Source organism: Astatotilapia calliptera, chromosome 3, assembly GCF_964374335.1.
Source record: "Astatotilapia calliptera chromosome 3, fAstCal68.1, whole genome shotgun sequence".
NCBI lineage: Eukaryota > Metazoa > Chordata > Actinopteri > Cichliformes > Cichlidae > Astatotilapia > Astatotilapia calliptera.
In genome coordinates this window covers 47,321,628-47,341,212 of record NC_137424.1, presented here as the reverse complement: position 1 = coordinate 47,341,212, position 19,585 = coordinate 47,321,628, and the positions used below count along the sequence as shown (strand labels likewise).

The 19,585-nt window shown below is 39.6% G+C and overlaps 1 protein-coding gene across 1 annotated transcript; it reads right to left on the bottom strand.

Moving 5' to 3' along the window:
• Positions 1–674: 674 nt before the first annotated feature.
• Positions 675–19,179, bottom strand: LOC113019210 (uncharacterized). Its single transcript, XM_080298460.1, has 11 exons — positions 18,774–19,179; positions 18,284–18,550; positions 17,564–17,827; positions 15,607–15,888; positions 4,689–4,790; positions 4,556–4,571; positions 4,376–4,461; positions 4,164–4,214; positions 2,755–2,814; positions 2,466–2,525; positions 675–2,312 (listed from the first exon to the last, which is right to left on the bottom strand). The coding sequence occupies exons 1-11, from the start codon at positions 18,835–18,837 to the stop codon at positions 2,263–2,265; spliced, it is 1,302 nt and encodes a 433-aa protein (XP_080154586.1). The 5' UTR covers positions 18,838–19,179; the 3' UTR covers positions 675–2,262.
• Between the last annotated feature and the right edge of the window lie 406 nt (positions 19,180–19,585).

The following is a 19,585-nucleotide window of genomic DNA, read 5'->3' as shown; positions in this document are numbered from 1 at the left end:
TAAAATAATCAAAGGGCTTTTACGTGAAAATTATTGAAAACAGAAGTCACACCTCTACTTCAGTTAGAGGTGAGACTAACTTATTGGGTGTTTATTTGTAAGCTGAGAAGAAAGTCAAAACATCATTTATTATTATGATTTTAGATTGATGTACCGCAATTATTAGTGTTTTTATATATTACCTTTGATTCATCATATCTGCTGTCTAAACAATCTTTTTATATTTACAGGAAAATACCAGATAATGTATTTTTTCTGAAACTGAACAAATAAACAAACAAATAAATAAATACTGTATCACTGAGTGCGTCTAAAGAACAAGTACCTTGATCAACTTAAGGTATCAATAGTTGCAAGACTGTGGGACTTGGGGTTAGTATCTTACCCTCGGATATTTAGCATGCAGATTGGGGGAGGCAGAGATCAAACCACCAACCTTCCGATCAAAAATACAATTATTTGTTGGTTACCTCTGAAAATTGATATCAGAGGTATATAGGCTCATATTTTTAACAGAGTAAATCCTGTAGTCAGACTGTACATACAGTTATAATTTCTGTCCTTTTCTTTCCATGTACAGTTGTGGGGTTTATGAATATCCCCACCCTAAGATATGTATGATCTGATACCACTTTACTTCCTTTGCTGGTTTAGAACACAAGCATTTGAGTCAATTTAAATCAGTTTTGTTTATTTAACAACAATTCACAATAACAGTCACCTTAATATGCTTTATTTTGTAAGTTAAACACCCTGCAATAAACAACAAGCACCTGGTAACAGCTGAGAGGAAGAACTAAGTCTGACACTGACAGAAAATAAAACTGTCTCTGCAGGCAGCTTACCTAAAATAAAAAGAACAAAAAGTTGATCTTTTCCTAAAACTGTTAAAAGAAGAAAAACAATTTTATAGAAATATGTCAAGTGATGCTTAATTCATCCAGGAGAAAATAAACATGTAAACATGTGTATGCTTATCATAGACATCAAATGATTTTAGACAAGACACAGAAAACATCTGTAAATATGCACTGCTCAAAAAAAATTAAAAGAATTACTTTTAATTCAAGTAAAGCATCACACCACTTACACATCTCTGCTCTGTGAAGTAGCAAAACATGCAGTTAACAAAAGGTGCATCCCAAATCAGGAATCATTTTACAACTAGAGGTCACTGGCATTTTTTCCTTTCTCATCTTTTCTATCTGTCTTTTTCACTAGTTACTGTTACTGTTGGCTAGAGTGATCATCGTTACTGGTAGGATGAGATGAGACAATCCCTGGATGCTACAGAGGTTGTACAGGCAGTCTAGCTTCTCTAGGTTGCCAGTTCAATGCGTGCAATTGTCAGGTTTGCTAGCACAGTCTCAAGAGTTTGTCACCCATTGTCAGATCCTACGCTGGTGCCTGTGGGTCCTGGGTTTCTCCTGGTATGACAATGCCGAGCTTCATGTAGCGAGAGTATGCAGGCAGTTCCCGGAGGATTAAGGAATTGATACCACTGACTGGTTCCCACACTCGCCTGACCAAAATCCAACTGGGACATTATGCTCCTCTCCATCTGAAGCTGCCATGCTGCAGCTCAGACTCTCCAGGAGCTCAGATGCCCTTGTCCAGATCTGGGAGGAGATCCCCAGGACACCATCGTCTCTTGTGGAGTATGCTCCAAAATTGTCAGGAAAGCATACAAGTCCATGGAAGACAAACTGACTACTCAGTATAATTTTGAGTCGGTGCAATGAAATTTCAACAAAATGGTCTGCATCATTTTTTTTTCACTTTGATGTGTATCAAAATTCAGCCCCCCGTAGGTTGATTATTTTGATTTCAAGATGTTGTTTATTTGTATTTATTTATTTATTATTTATTTTATTTATTTAGCAGTGAACATGTAACAACACTTGCAGTTCAGTGAATGTTCATGTGTGCGAAGCATCCTGGTCTCAAAGCCAGATTATCACTTGGGCTATTATGATGAAAGATTTTACTTATTTTACTTTATCTTATAAAACAGTGCATAATCTCAATTTCTCTAAAGCTCTCTTAAATTCAAATGAAACTCAGTTTTGTCACTGATCCAGTTGGTTTTGCAGATCTTGTTATTAATCTGAAAGAAATGATGCAGCATAATTCAGTCATTAAAGGTGATTTAGAACTAAATTTACTCCCTAAAAACTTGAGTACTTGAGTTCATCGTTACAGCAACAAATCACAACATGTAAGCTATTTTATTTCTGCACAGTTACCCAGAGCTGTTTGTGATTAAACTTCAGAATAAACTGTTTCATCAGCTGCTGCAGGAGCTGGTTTCCCTGCAAAGAAATGATTTGTCAAATGTCATTGCAAGCGCCTCTTTGTTCAAAGTGACAACTTGATTTATTTTTACAACTTTTTCTTCTTGTGTAAAAATAATTAAAACTCAAAGCAAGCATGAAATTAGGTACTTATTTGATTACTTTACTTACCTTTGTGTCTCTTCGGTTTCGCATTATTGTAATTGACCTGTGCATACAACAGGCTGTCATCTAAAAGAAGATGGACAGATGATCAGGATAAAAAGCTTCAGTTCAACCCTCCTCCACCCCTGGTCATTAAAGTCAGTGACTCTATAATCCAGTGAGGGAAATTTATGTATTTATGTAACCAATATCATCACTACCCTCTTAAAATGATGAAATAATAGTGTAGTCAATGAGGATTGCTTGATGCATAAAAAACAAGAAAAAAGAAAAAAAATCTTATTACTTCACTCACCGTTGTCTTTCTTGGTTTTAGCTCTATCGTGGGAGACCTGTGCATACAACACACTGCCATCTGAAAGAGGATGGACAGATGATCAAGATAAAAAAAAAAGGGTGAAGTGTGTTAATTTTTCATTACATTCATATCTCTGTCAGTCGACACCACACTGATCATCTAAACCTATTGAAGGTCTATTAAAGATGAGATGTTTCTGTCATGTTTAAAAACATTTCTATGAAAACCTGTTAGCCCTCAATTCAGTTTCACATCAGCTCAACCCCCCTTCATCCCTGCTCAGCACGACCCTTTCACTAAGCTCAAATCCAAACCTTAAGGATCACTCTTCACTTTTCCTCCATCTCTGTCAGAACCTAAATTCCAGTGAGGGAATGTAGCTCATACCATTTATGTCCTTTGAAAACAATAATCTGGTCTAATCAACAGCCTCCTCACATGTTTCTTCTATTCTCTTATTTCTGATAAGAACAGGGTTGAAATTAATTACATGCAATGCTTATAGGTGAAAATAATACATTCACACTAATATAATAATAATGTTTATTACATATCTACATACCTACATGCTAGATAGAACAGAGGTAAAAAAAAAAAAAAGGAATTTTATTGAACTATACCAAAATCTACCAAACCGACATAACACAGAGTGAGATAAACATCAAGAACAACAATTTGTCTATTTAGGAAGTGTAAACCCATCTGAATCCGTTTTAGCTGCTTTGGTGCAAATCAAAGTGACAAGAGGTGCACTGGAGATGCAACAACAAGGCAACTGCCAAAAAATAAGTGTTTGTACAGGTGGTGGCCACAGGTCATCACTCTCTCCTTATCCCTCCTGGCTTATTTTTCTCTAGTTTTCCTTTGTGCTACTGTCCACCTGAGTGGCACGTTGCTGGGCTGTGGTATTAGTTAAAGATGTTAGTCTCTCAGGTTATAAACAGGGAGTCTGTTTCTTATAGTTGACCAGAAACATGCACATGCTGCTTGGTTAAAGCCCTTATGGCCCTGATGCTCAGCTCTGCTTGTGTTACAGATCATCTCCTAGTATGTCACAGCACTTTCCTGAGAGTGCGCTAAATGTGTCGCCCTGAACGAGCTGGTCTACCTGAATGGACTGCAGGTGGTGTACCATCTCATGCTACCAGTAGTGACAGTAACACCAGCAAAAAGCAAAACTAGAAAACAATCAGTCAGGAGGAATGAGATGGATTCATAAAACAGATTCACAGTGGTTGTAGGACAGACTGGTCTTAAAGTTGAACTGACCCTGTGTTACAGCGGAAGGACCAAGTGTCCAACTTCTTTTTCTTCTTATCTGTGTGCTGCATATTTCTAAAACTTCCATGTTTAAACATAAATAATCACATAGTCTTCATATGTCAATGCTACTGTATCTACTTTACCATTTTGTGTGTCATCGTGGTCTTTGATTGATTCATAAACACAAGCATCACCTACAAAAACAAGCCAATGATAGATTAAAAAATGAAATTCTTATGTATGAATCATCTTCTAAATCAGCAAACTCGAAACAGATAAATTGGACTTGGAGTTTAAAATCTGTCAGTAAATAAAAAAAGCAACAACAACAAAACTTGTCATGGATCAGGCTGACCTTGAAAAGTAGAATTATGTCGACTGTGTTGAGCTTCATCCTTGATCACGTGGTTCATTGCAGAGCTCTGATTTGTGCTCCGAGTTCTGGTGGAACAAAAAGAAAAAGTAGTAAACCTGTAGATTTAATAAGAAACACAGGATATACTTCTAGTACAGGAGAGGGGAGATTTTAACCAACCTGGTAAAGAATGAATCTGGAAGAAAAGAAAATTTCAGTGTTATATAGTAAATTGTTCTGGTACATGGAGTGTTGAAGTTACATATGTGAATTTTATTATTTACTTTATATTCAGTTCAGAAAATGGTCTCACCCTTTTTGAAGCGACACAACAGCAGCAGAAGAAGAATCAGTAAAATTCCACAAACAAGTCCAACAATCAAAGGAGTGAGAAATGAAGAGCTTTCAGGTGCTGCTGTAATAATACCAGGCTTTAATTAGACGTATTTATACAGATTCATCCACATAATTTAGGAACATTTTAAAACATAAAAATATAGTACTATTTACAATATCACTATTCCTAATAAAAAGTGAAAGATTGCACTTGTTTTACACCATCCTGCTCTCTGGTGATTATTTACCTGAATAGCGATACAAAAGAAACTTTGATCTGAATGTCACATCACCTGTTCAACACTCCTATCTCATATCATTTTGATTAGTTTGTCATTTCTATGGAAAATCACATGAGAAAGAAAAAATTATCTTCTCAACCTTTAGTAGGGCTGGATTGGACAAGAAATTGGCCCTGGCACTTTTGGCCCAGGTGGCCCTGCGTGATATACGTATCATACATACTTATATATGTGACAGTTCACTATTAACAGTGGCTGATGGTCAAAGTAGGCATTCATTTAACTGGAATCCTTGAATCTCGCTTCCTAATTATATCACTCCATCTACTTTTTTATGGCTGGTGCTAGCAAGAACAGCCTCCTGAGTCTATGAGACCTGGTTACTGGATGTTTCTGGCTCCAGGCCTGGAGGGACATACAATACAATTACAATACAAGTTTTCTTATATAGCACATTTAAAAACCAGATGTATGCCAAAGTGCTTCATGGAAACCAATTAAGAGCAATAATAAATACAAGTAAATAAACTAATAAAATAAAATAAATACAAATAAAATATACTGACAGGTGGGAGATATAACTAACCAATGATATACCAGGCATAGTAGGCACGAGCCCAAAGGCTGAAGGTTAAATGATAAAAACATTAATAAAAGCAAAAAAAGCATAATTAGGAAGGGAGACACTCAAAGATTCAGGTAAAAATGAATGGCTACTTTGACCACAAGTCACTGCTGATAGCTAAAGTGTACGTTTAGTTAGCAATCATGGTAGGCTCCATGGACCAAAAATGCCAAGGTTGATTTTTTTGTCCCAGTCCAGCCCAGCCTGGAGCCCAGAGTGACAGGATATCCTTCAGTAATGGTGCGTTCACACCGAACGCGATAGACGCGACCAGAGCTTCAGGTTTACATGTAAAGTCAATGGAGGAGCGCGATGAAGCACGACTGGGGGTCACGCGAAACTTCAGAAGCAGATTTGCGTCGCGAAAGCGCTTTTCTGCCTGATTCGCGGAGCCAAGTAGCACGACTGACACGTTTGAAGCACAAAGTAAAATCCACGCTACAATTTGTGTGGTGCATTTTGTGCATTCACGCTTATCTCATCTACCGCTCGAGTTGGAAAAATCTGAACTCCAGCGTCAAGTCGCACCGCGACAACCAATCAGGGGCCTGGTGATGTGATGCTCTGACCTAGTTCAAAGGGGCAGGTCCAGCCAAAGCCATTCATTCTAGCAATCAGTAGTTTTCTGATGAGGCAGCAGGCTTTCCACGGCAGAAACAATGTTCTTATTTTTCTCCTCCTTCTCCCTGAGGCTCTTCCACTTTAAGCTGGGTCCTTTTTATTCCCACCTCTCTGTAAATAGTTATATTTATGTTTAATGTTTTTCTGTTTGAGCATCTTAATATTATTTCAAATAAATTTTTCTAATGAGTAAAGTGTAAGTCTGATTATGAGTCTGACTGTCAGGATAAATGACCTGCTATTATCCAATGACACATCAGCTTTCCGGTATCTTTTGCTCATTTCTCCTCCTCTTCTTTTCTCTTTTTTCTAAACTGAGGACCTGGGCCCTATTTCAGGAAGCCGGTTTAGTGCAAACTCTGAGTAAGTATACCCTGAGTTAACGAAAACTCTGGGTTTTCGGTTTCACAAAGCGAGTTTAGATTAATTCTGAGTGAGTTACTATGACGACACACTCCGTGAAGCTAACCTGCCCCCTAGCAGGTTTACTTCAACTAACCCTGACTTTCTCCGCCTCTTTGTCGGAAACCTGACTGTAGGAAGTGTCAGACATGGCGTGCTCCTTCCTTGAAGAGCCAGTAGATGTTGAAGCCCAAATCCTCCGCAGAGCTCTCCGCCGGGAGAGAGTGATTAGAGCGCGTTTGGACATTTTATCATTTCCTGATGATTTCCTGTGTGAACGTCACCGTTTTTCAGCACAATCTATAATTTATTTGAATAACATCCTCAGGCCTAATATTGCTCATGTGACACATCGCGGACATCCTCTCAGTTCTGTACATATTATTTGTATTGCACTTCGGTTTTTTGCAAACGGGAGCTTTCTGTATAATATTGGTGACGCTGAGCATGTTTCCAAGGCTACCGTCTGTCGGGCAGTCAGGAATGTTACAGTTGCACTGAAACGTCTCCTGTACTCGTTTGTGGTGTTCCCCGGTCATAGACCCACAAGATTTATCAAAGAGGGATTCCACAAAATTGCAGGTATCAGGATGAACAAAACTTAATTCATGATGTGGTGATACTTGAACTACTACTTAAATGTTACATTTATTCTCACGGTTCCCAGTCGTGATTGGCTGTACAGATGGCACTCACATTCCAATCATTGCTCCTTCAGTAAATGAAGGAGACTATGTGAACAGGAAGTCTTTCCACAGCATTAATGTACAGGTACATAGTTCCCTGTAGCATTTCAAACTAACACATTATTTCATTATAGTAATGGATGCTAATTTGTGTTCTCTGCACTGTGAAGATCATATGTGATGCTGCCAACATTATCACAAATGTGGAAGCCAACTGCTCAGCCTCTGTGAGTGGTGGTGGTGGAGGACCCCCACCTGTTTTTCGGGCCTCCGCTTTTTTTCTGTTGGCTATAACGGGTCGCATTTGAGCATACAGAGTAAGCAAATATGTACTTGTAATGTGCTCAGATAATTTCAATAAGTGCTTACAGAAAGAAAATTAATGTAGCCTCTAACTGCAATTGATTTACATGGGACAAACAGACCAAGCACTATGGCTCATAATACAATTACACCTTACCTGTTTGGATTATATTTTTATATTTCATTTTTACTTGCTGCCAGGAACGTTTGGGGCCTGTTGGGTTGCACCTGCGCTCAAATCACATCACAAAATAAAATGTATAAAATAAAAAATAAAATAAAATAAAATAACATGTCAAATGGGTGGAAATCCCTAGATCAATGTTTAAATTAACACTCACGCATTGACTCTGTCGGCTATGTTTTGCCATGCATGCTCCCTGTCTTTTGCAGCTGAGGCTGTGTTACTTTTTTTCCGCATAATTTGCATGTTATCGGCATATGCTGCCATCATCAGAATTTCGGCCTCAAGCGCTGTGAAATACATTGACCGCGCCTTCTTTCCCTCCGTCTCCATGGTGACTCGCTTAATCTGTGCTCCACTAATCAGGGCTTTATGTATCCTCGTGCGCGCGCTTAACTTGGGGTTAAAGCAACTCCGCGTTGACTGAACTAATTGTTATCAGCCTTTCTGAAACCGAATATTCCGAGTTGGACAGTTCGGGGTTACTCAACCCTGCGTATCGTTTTTCACTCTGAGTTTTCTAAACCGGCTTCCTGAAATAGGGCCCTGGTGACTGATTTCACACAACCCAGGATTCAAATCATGAATACATAATGGGCTTGGATTTACAACATTATGAATGAAATGTGCTCTATTTGGAAGCAGCTGGCCCCTCCTCTGTCAACAGGTTGTGTGAGACTTTAAATCCTCAAACTGTAAATTATAAATTTTACATTGTTATTGATCCCTTTACCCCGAGTCCTAAAGTGTGTATATATTTTTTAACTCTTCTTATATTTATTGTTTGTTTGCTTGCCTCGTCGTCTCGTCTCTCTATATACTGGACTGTATGTAGTGGAGATGACAATAAAGTTTACTTTGACTTCAGCAGGCACACCGAGGGCTCTCGCACTCGCCTTTCGTGTATAGAAAAAACATCGGTGCAAATTATAAGTCTCTATCATTTTGTTGGTTTGTTTTTATTTTGTTTTATTTTGCGAGTTGGTTATTAGATGCTGCTCCAGCCAGTCAGAGAATCCCCCGCCGCCTCGCCCTCTCCTCCCTGTGCCGCTAAGCAGCAGGCGCACCTCGCAAACGGAGGACGCCTCGCAGCAAATGGGCGATAGAAAACCAATCGGTGCCTGTACCATTCCCAATAGAGATTGAAAATATGACGTCATTTTGGGGTAAAACCGCAAAGGATTATAGGTACAAGTGGCAAGCGGTACTAGCGCACACAGGCTTTTACTAGTGGTGTGCGATACTGCATATTTTCGTATCGATCCGATACCAAGTAAATTCGGGCCAGTATCGCCGATACCAATACCGATACGATACCTTTCAATAAATAAGGTGGATGCCTCATTGAATTGCTAAATCGCAATTAATTTTCATGACCTTAAGTGTTTTTTGTGATGTTTCCTTTGGTATCATTAATTAGTTAAAACCCAGGACATAATTAGGAGAAATAATTTATTTATAATTAAATAAAAAAATGTTTTATTATTGTGGCGGGCCGTGGTCTGCGATGCTGCTGCAGGTGAGATGGACTCACCTTCACTGCATCTACAATGATGTCTCGCCGGCTTAAAACCTGTGCGCTGCTTGTGCTGTTGTTGTTTTTGGTGTTGATGTGTACAGCTGGCAGCAGGAAGGCTGCAGCCGTTGATTGTAGGCTACTGTTACAGCAACCGGGTGATCACTGTAAGGGTGGACAGCGCGCGGCTCAGGGTGAGCCGGAGGCTGGCACGCCAGCGGGACCTGCCAAGCTGGAGACGGAGGTCGAGGTGCGCGGGGGTCCTGCATGGTCATGCGTGCCGAAACGCAGGACCATGCAGCCTGCAGGTTTGGTGGTGGTGATGTGTACGGCTGCCAGCGGGAGAGCTGCAGCAGTTGAATGTACTGTTACAGCAACCGTGTGATTATTGTAAGAATAAATGATGCTGCAAAGCATGAAAATGCCATTGGGTCTGCCGTGGTGGCACTCTTTTTTTTTTATCTTAAGTGCACGCAAACCAGTAAACAAATTAAAACAAATACTGTTGATAAACTATAATACAAAAAAATCACCATTAAAATTCTCAACAACAAAAACAAAAAATATATATAATTAATATGTAAATAACTTAACAACCCCCAAAGTGTCTAAGTCACGTGACGTGTCAGTGCAACACCGAAACATAAAAGTGGGGGAGAGGGAGCAAAGTGCTCTCCGCTGACACAGGAGCGGTGAGTCCAGCGATCTGGTTGTTTCGTTTTTGCCGAAAGCACAGCATGGCAAACAAGCAGAACTCAAAGTAAAGAATCAATCTCACCAGGCTAGTATCAATCCCATACCGATGCCGACTTGGGATCAATACTATCGATATTTGGATCGATCCGCCCACCACTAGCTTTTACATGAAAACAGTCGAACAGCGATAAAAAGAAACTCAAAGAATGGCAAGAAGCTGTTGTATTATTAACTGCTATAGCCGGTGTTTTGCCAAAAAGTAATTGCCTGCCAAAAACTGATTCCTCGTATTTAAACTGCTATAAGTAACTTGTTGGGCTATAATATGTGAAACATATGTCAAATGCATCCCTCATGGATGACATAAAGTCATCTTGAGCCACAAACAACATCCGTGTAACAAGGTAGAAGCCACAATCAGTTTTTGGCAGTGACTTTTATATAACCTTTATTTATGCAGTTAAAAAAATCTCATTAACATTAAAAATGTCTTTTGTAAGAGTAAGTTGGCCAAGAGGACAGCAGAAATGGCAGCAAATATTACAATAGTTCTGTAAAAATATTTTAAGTGGGGATAAAGGACCGGATTGGTTATAATGTAAGTACAATAGCAGAGAGTTGTAAAGATACTTTAAAAACAGATATTTTTTAAATTCTCTATATAACCCCTTTGTAAAACCTGTTCACCGAAGTCTATTTACGAACATACGTAAAGATATTACACATAAAAAATACACAGACACAATCACTTTTTGGCACAACACTGGTCGCATGACAGCCACGGGAAGCCGACGGGTAAAGTGATCGGTTTTTATCGGATTATGTCGTGGTAGAGAAATTGTTCGAGTCACGTTTCCGAAGTAACAAAGAGCCAACAGATGGCCTGGATTGCAGACCAAATATAATTTTCCAAAACACTCCAGCTCACATGTTAGTCTGCTCCAAGCATTTCAACAATGGTAAGTCTTTTGTTGTAGTTATTAAGTAATTTATCATAACATAATTGTTGACCTACAAATAAGACTTATTTGTAGGAATCGATCAACTTGATAACTAAACCACCACGGCAGACCCGATGGCATTTTCATGCTTTGCAGCATCATTTATTCTTGCAATAAGACTTATTTGTAGGTTACAAATAAGTCTTATATTGATTTGAATTGAATTCGTTGCACTATGCTGCTTTGTTCAATGCGGCTTTGCGGGCTAATGTTTTTTGTGTTTTGTAGTGGTGGGCGGCTCGATCCAAATATCGATTGTATCGATAACAAGTCGGCATCGGTATCGGATCGATACTAGCCTGGTGAGATCGATTCTTTAAGTTCTGCTGTTGTTTGCGATGCTGTGCTTTCGGCAAAGACAAAACAGCAAGGTCGCCAGACTCGCTGCTCCTGTGTCAGCGCAGAGCAGGCACACTTTGCTCCCTCTCCCCCTTTTTAACTTATTTACTTATTTGTGTGCACTTTTTATTTAAGATTTTTCTTTTAAAAAACCCCAACAAAAACAACTTGATAACTAAACCACCACGGCAGACCCGATGGCATTTTCATGCTTTGCAGCATCATTTATTCTTGCAATAATTACATCGTTGCTGCACAGCAAAATCTCCAGTGTTAATTTAACACTGGATATTTTGCTGTGTGTAACAGTACATTCAACAGCTGCCACTCTCCCGCTGCCAGTCATGCACATCACCACCAAAAAACAAAACAAAAGCAGAGCACAGGTTTTAAGCCGGCGAGGCGTGATTGTAGATGCTGTGCAGGTGAGTCCATCTCACCTTCAGCAGCATCACAGAACCCAACCTGCCACATACCCCCTTCACCCGACTGAGGCGAGCAGGCGGGGGAATTGGCGCCCCAGCCCCCTGCCCAGCCACGGGGAAGTGTCCACTCTGGCGGTCGCCTGCACATCCACCAGCACCGGTGACGAGGTGGTTCTGGGGGCCACCCGCGCCTCCAGCGGCAGCCCCGGAGCTGGACCAGTGACCAGAGATGGGCAGTTACTGTAATCTGATTACTTTTTTCAAGTAACGCGTAAAGTAAGGGATTACTATTGCAAAAAAGGTAATTAGATTACCGTTACTTTCCCGTAGGAACGCTGCATTACTGCGTTACTAAAACCGTGATTTTTGCGAGAATGTCTCATGACAGTGACGTAAGCGAGTGCGCCGTTAGTGACAACAGCTGTGTGCAGATCAACAATGGATCACATATCGATTGTGGGAGAGAGTATGAGCGTGCAGCGTTTAAAGCGTGGAAGTACTGACCTTACTTTGAGTTTGATTCCATAAAAAGTGACAAAAACATTAGCGTCCATCGTGCGTGGGAAGAAAACTTCTTTTTACAGTGGAAAAAACCCCTAAACTTCCAAGGAAGCACCAAGAGCGCAACGATGTAATGGGAAACTCACAGAGAAACTCGCGGATTCTTCAACTGACCGTGGCACACCTGCACCAGGGTAAACCTCCGCCTACTGTAGTCCTGCTTTACAGGTGAAAATAGAGCAACAGGACCGCTGAGTCTTTGACTTTATTTATTTTCTGCTGTGTTTTACTTGCATCTATTTGAAAGAGTGAGTGTAAACACAAAAAATATTTTATTTTATGTGCTGGAATGTGTAGAAAATAGGTTTAAATGTTAAACTAATTTATTCAAGTCAGAGAATGTTGCATATAATTAAATTTTTGCTTGATGCATAAAGTTAAAAGATTAAAACTGATAAAACAAGTTAAAAAAAAAGAGACTTCCATTTGATTACATTTTGTATGATGGATTATGCAGAAAAAGTAGAATTGGGCTGAAAGATCTATCGCTTTATCACCTCTTCAGGTTGTAAATCGTGTTTTTAAAAAGTAACTAAGTAATTAATTACTTTTGAAAATAAGTAATCAGTAAAGTAACGGGATTACTTTTTTGGGGAAGTAATCAGTAATTAGTTACTGATTACTTTTTTCAAGTAACTTGACCAACACTGCCAGTGACTTAGCTCAACAAACAGCTGCGGCGCAGCAGGCGTTGAAGTGAGCGGGGGCTCACAGGCAGCTGGGCAGGCGGCTGGCATGCAGGACAACGCTGCGTGCTGGCCTCTGTTGGAGGAGAGCATGCCACCCTCGGGCGTGGAAGTACCCCCGCGCACCTCGGTCTGCAGCTTGGCAGGTCCCGCTGGCGCACCAACCTCTGGTTCACCCTGAGCCAGTCCTTCCCCAGGGTTTTCCACCCTTACAAAAATGCAATGGTTGCTGTAACAGTACATTCAACGGCTGCAGCGCTCCCGCTGCCGGCCGTACACATCACCAACAACAACAACACAAGCAGAGCACAGATTTTAAGCTGGCGAGGCGTGACTTTAGATGCAGTGCAGGTGAGTCCATCTCACTTGCAGTGGCATCGCAGACCAGCTACATTAAAAAAGCATTTTCTATTTAATTATAAACTTTGTCCTAATTATGTCCTGGGTTTCAGCTATTTAATAATAAAGACACAAAAACACTTAAGGTCATGAAAATTAATTAAGATTAAGCAATTCAATGACACATCCACCTTATTTATTAAAAAGTATTGGTATTGGTATTAATATTTACCAATACCAATACGATACTGGCCCGTATTTAATGGGTATCGGATCGATACCAAAATATGCAGTATCGCATACCACTAGTGTTTTGTAGGAAAACCAGCCTACAAAATGCTGGAATGCGATCCAGACTGGGCACCCTCTATCAACCGGGGTCATACCGAGTTTAAAGCTGCTACCACAGCGAGATTTGATCGGTTAAGAGAGAGAGCGATATCAAAACAGCCACGAAACATCCTGCATATATGTGCCCAAGTGTTGTATTGAAGCAATCAAGTGATGAATAACTGTTTTCCAGTATGTTGTTTTGATATTGTTTTTTTTTTTTGCATTGTTGATTTGTTTTTCACCGAAGCAGCTAATAAAGCATAATGGATTTTTACAATTTTGCCTCTTTCCTGTAAGACTGTATAATAGAATGAAACAATAATGCCAGTTATAAATAAAGACAATAAAATGAATGAATTACAAAACACATATTTTATTTCTATTAGATCTGAAAATGTTGTGTAATACTACAACCTGAAACGACACATAGATTGTGTTGGCCTGTACAGGAGATAAAGGAAAAAAAATTAACAACAGCTGTGAAATGGAATAGTCCAAATCACCAAAGTAAACTGGACCTGGGCTGGGATCTTAAGTTACCAAACATTTTGTGAGTGTATGCACTCACACTTTGGACCATATAATAATAAATATGTGTGTGATGAAACTTGGGCAGCACACTAACGTCCTTACTCCACTCTGTATGCTCGTATGGGTCTAACCCTTTCACTCCTTTGATTTTTTCCTCGTACTTTTTTTTTGCCTTTTCGTCAAGTCTGTCTTTGTACGGACCTCATTTTGTACATAACTGTTTTTGGGGCAAATAAAATGCAAGTAGGGATTAAAACCATAGAATTAATAATTACCGGTGCTGGAAATGCTAGCGCTTGATGCAGTGTTTTGATTTTGTTGCCACTCGTACCCACAAGGCAATGCGCGAAAGTCACGTGGTCTGTCAATCTCTATATGCGCTAACATGACATCAGGGCAGCATGAGTACGAGCAAATTTATTTATTTTTTGCCGATGCCCGTGATGCCGGCCCCCACCACGATGCCGCCCCGGGCAACCGCCCGTATTGCTCGTATCAAAAACCGCTACTGTGTCTGACACTACTTCCTCCCACATTTCCGCTTCACGTGCGACCAGTTCGCTTTGGACGCGCTTCGAGGTGCGAATGTGCACGAGATCAGCTAGGGGTGTCTGGCGCTTTTTGGTCACGTCTATCGCATTCGGTGTGAACGCACTGTAACAGAAAGGACCAGGATAGGTTCCAGCTAGTGCAGTGCAATATACAATTACTTTTACTGCATGGCAACTGAGCCATGAAGTCTAAGACTAGTAAAACCTACCTTTTGTCTATGTAATTCATATTGTTTCCTGTTGCTATAGTAACTAGAGCAAAGATTTTCTTTAAACCGACACAATATTTTGATTCACTCTTGGTAATTCAAATACAGTTAATGTCAGTTCTGCAGAGAAAAAAAACAAACAAACTATACTGCTACTTTATCATGTTGTATTTACACAGTAAACATGACACTGTGCTGGTGTAAAACTTTGAAAATGTTTAAATTCAGAAGAGCTCTTGCATTTTTCTGCACCCAGTGTAAATTTTTAACAATAATAACTATACATATGGATATGTATAGTAATGTATAGATATGGAGCCAGACAATATGTAGAATCATATTGGCATCTAAATATTGTCTAGAGAACAAAATTAATACTGTCAAAATGAAGTAATTACTCCAGTCTGCAGAAAACTGCTGTGCACTTTTCAGTTTTTCTTTACACCTGTAGTCTCTATCATGCAGTGAAATTTTTAGCTTCCTCAATACACTTTTCCTTCAATGTTTTGTAGTTTTTTATTTATACTTCCCACTCTGTGTATTTTTCATATACTTCTTACTGCCTCTGCTCTGTATATCTGAAGCCAGATATGTTGTAGATTTATAAAAGTCATGTTTGTTTATTCATGTTCAGAAAAAACTCACCTGTTTTCCCAATGCTGACTGACTGGCTGTCCTCTGTGTAGTAAACTGGGTTTCCTCTTCCTCCTCTGCACCTGTAGAGTCCTTCCTGTGAGACACTGATTTGTCCATTTGAGTGGAAAACTGCATCTTGTGTGGTCAGGGCTTCAGAGGATTTCTCATCTCTGTACCAGTAGTATTTCCATCCAGATGATGATGATGCGCTCACAGAGCAGGTCAGGGTCACACTGCCCCCTACTGGGATGTCTCTCATATCAGACATTATTTGGGCCTTTGGTTGATCTGCTGTTGAGTTTAGACAAAGACAGAAAGAAAATATATATTAAACCCAACACAAAGGTCAATATCACACTGCCCTGATGTTGTATGCCTTCATTTTACATCTTGTATACTACCTCTTAAATTTCCAGTTTCCAACAACACATAGGAAAGAATGAGGCCAAATTGAAATGGTATGAGAGCAATTATTTTAATTTTTTTTAAATCAGAATGATAAAAGAGGTGTTAATAAGCATGTTGTTCACTTCAACTCTTTTTGCACATGCATACACATGCATACAGGTGCTTACACACACACACACACACACACACACACACACACACACACACACACACAATGCCTTGTCTTAGAACCATTTCCCCACCTTCTCCCCACCTCCTACCGTAAAACTCCCCGTTTTACGGTAGGAGGTGTTGTGTTGTATTGTGTAAACTGTAACTGTCATGGGAATAAATAGCTGCGAGGAGAGCTGCTCTTTGAAGGATTTGGGCTAGAGACAGGTGAGGAGCATTGCTCCACTGCCTGGTTCTGACCAAAGCTCTCCCTCGTTAGCGAGTTAAAGACTGGTTGAAGATGTTCATGAAGAACGGTCTTGTTTTCCGTTCTTCATGAGGAATAAGTCTCTAAACTAGTGGGGCCTGTGGAAACACAGACTCAACAGTTTGAATTTCAGATGTGGTGCTTAAAAGTGCTTGGAAGTGTAACTGTATTTCTTTCACCACAAATAACTATCTGATTGAATAGTTTTCTTATCAGATAGAAAAATAAAATGAGTTGCAAAATGTGCTGCCTTGCACCTCTGTCTGTTTCAACATGTGACCCCGCCCCTCCCCCTAACAGTCAGGAATGAGTGCGCTAACATACCTGTAGGTTGCTGTTTTAATGAGTATTTGATGGAAAACAACAATGGCGTAGTTTGCGCTCTCCAGTCGCATGATAGGTGAGTCCTAGTAAATCATTTTCCAGTAAGTGTACCTTACACATGCTATTTTTAAAAATTATGATTATTATTTTGCTAGCTATCACACTGAAGAAGTGATTGAAATGCACTGAGTGTGATACAATACGGCAGCGCTATTATACAGTTAGTTACGGCATGGAGATTTATGGAATATCCTGTGAACTTTGCTAACATTACTTAGCAGTAGCAGTAATATGAGTTACTTTACTCAAGTCAAAGCTTTAAACATTAGCCCATTACATAACTAGCCAACTTAAGGCTTTTTGATTAACCCTCTGTGGTTGACGGGCCCAGAGTCTCCATTTCAACTTGGGTCGAACGTGCGGACTTCAAACTATATACCAGTTTTTAAATTGTGTTGATAGGCCACGTAAAACCAGAGTTATGATAAAAACTACATGCAATGGTTTTTTTCTGAATAAAACAGTGGTGATGCCGGCCACTGCTGGACTCAGAAACTCTGAATGTCACATCATTATTGTGTGTCCACTGTGTGGGTGTCCTGGGTCCTCTCCATTCATACTCCCACTCAGTGGTTTCACCTCCTTCCTGCACCTCACATGTCAGAGTGATCGTCTCACCTCTGAATATCTGAGGCCAGTTGGGTTGTTGTTTTACAACAACTTTATTGGAAACTGTTTACACATATTAACAGTTGAGATACAAACAGAAACATGAAATCAAAAAAATACATTTTTAAAAAGAAATACTGAACTCACAGGTTTTCTCAATGGTGACATCATCACTTCTATCAGTGTAGTAAACTGGGTTTCCTCTTGTTCCTCTGCAGCTGTAGATTCCTCCTTCAGATACTCTGATATCTCTGTTTTGTTGATCTCTGATTTGAACTTCAGAGGTTGTTTGGGTTCGTCTGAACCACTCATATTTCCATCCATCAGAGCTCTGCACAGAGCAGGTCAGTGTCACACTGGCCCCTACTGGTATGATTGTTGTTCCTGCTGTCAGTGTGGCCCTGGGTTTATCTGATGTTATGAAAGAGGAAGAAAAATAAATATGTGTTTTTCATTATAACAACATAAGAACATTAAAAAAAACACAGTTTATATTTACATTAATATTTGCTGATCTCTAAATAACCACGGTCTAAATGTTTGTCCATTCTATGGCCCTGAATGTAAACTAATGCTGGTTAGTTGGTTTAGATAACAGAAACATCATCACTTTAAACTTCATGAAGCTTTTCATGTTTCTTCTTTTCCTTTAGAAATGTAGTTAAATTTAATTTCATCCACGATTGACTCTGTTGTTAAAACTCAATTTGTTAATTTTGTTAATGACAACTTGTGAGTATTGACGCACTGACTTTACACTGGTCCTGGTTAAAGTTCAAGTTTCAATGACAAATTTAATTAAATGTTGTTCAGTTGAGTATTTGAACAGGGATCATACATTTATGCTGTCGGTCACTGAAGACTTACCTAATACTGTTATAGAGACAGTATTACTGATCTTTTTATCATGTGAGCTCTTCCTGTCACCAATGCACTGATATTCACCACTGTAACCTGTAGATGTAATTTCTAATTTGGAGTCTTTGTTTGTCCTGTAGGAGAAAACTTCTTGACCATCCTTGTTGATTTTGTAAAACCAGTCAGTGTCTTCTCCTTCATTCATGTCACATTTGAAGGTAACAAACTCTCTGATGAAAAAACTGGACGATTTGGGTTCAATAGTTAGCACAGCATCTAGAATCCAACACAACCACACAGTTAACAATCTGAAACACTTCATGTACTATTGAAGCCACAACCTTAGTTTATATTCACAAAATTATAAAGATAGTGATAGATATATAAATAAATAAATAAAAAGAAAAATGTAAAGTGCTTAAGACTGAAACAGTAGTACGTAAACAGAAGTAAGATAAATGAAAAACAAACACAAAAAAAGTGAAAAGTGTTTTGTCACCTTGAGCGTGTCCAGTGCAGAGAAGCGTGCAGAGCACTAAAATAAAGACAGAAACTTCAGACATTATCAAAGTAGCGACACTCAAATATGTCTCTGTAGGTTGTCAATCATCATAAAACAGGAAACAGAGTGGAAAGCAGACATGACAAGTTTGACAACATGAACCAGAAGACAGGAAACATGACAGACTAACACAGAAGACCTAAGTGAAACATAACTAAACTAAACTAAACGCAACCAAAGGCAACCAGGTACCTACCCCTGGTTTATTATTACTAGTCTTATTGTTTGTGGATCTGTAGTTCTAGCTTTAGTTGTTGTTTGTTTTGTGATTTCTAGTTCTTGGGTTTTGTTCCTGTGCCCCTCATGTTTAGTTCTGTCATTCATAGATAGATAGATAGATAGATAGACACAAGGCTGGACTGGGACAAAAAATCGGCCCGGGCATTTTGACTAGAGACCGGCCCACCAGGATAAAGATTGAAAATGTGACGTCATTCAGGGATAAAACCGCAAAGGATTCTGGGAACTTGTGGCAAGAGGTACTAGCGCACGCAGGCTTTCAATTGAACTCAGTTACACAGCGATAAAAAGAAACCCAAAAAATGGCAAGAAGCTGTTGTATTATTAACTGCAATAACCGGTCGCATGACAGCCACGGGAAGCCGACGGGTAAAGAGATCGTTTTTTTTTTATCGGATTACCTCGTTGAAGTGAAATTTTTTAAGCCATGTTTCTGAAGTAAGAGCCGACGGATGGTCTGGATATACCAAATATAACATCTCAGAACACTCCAGCTCACAGGTTAGTCT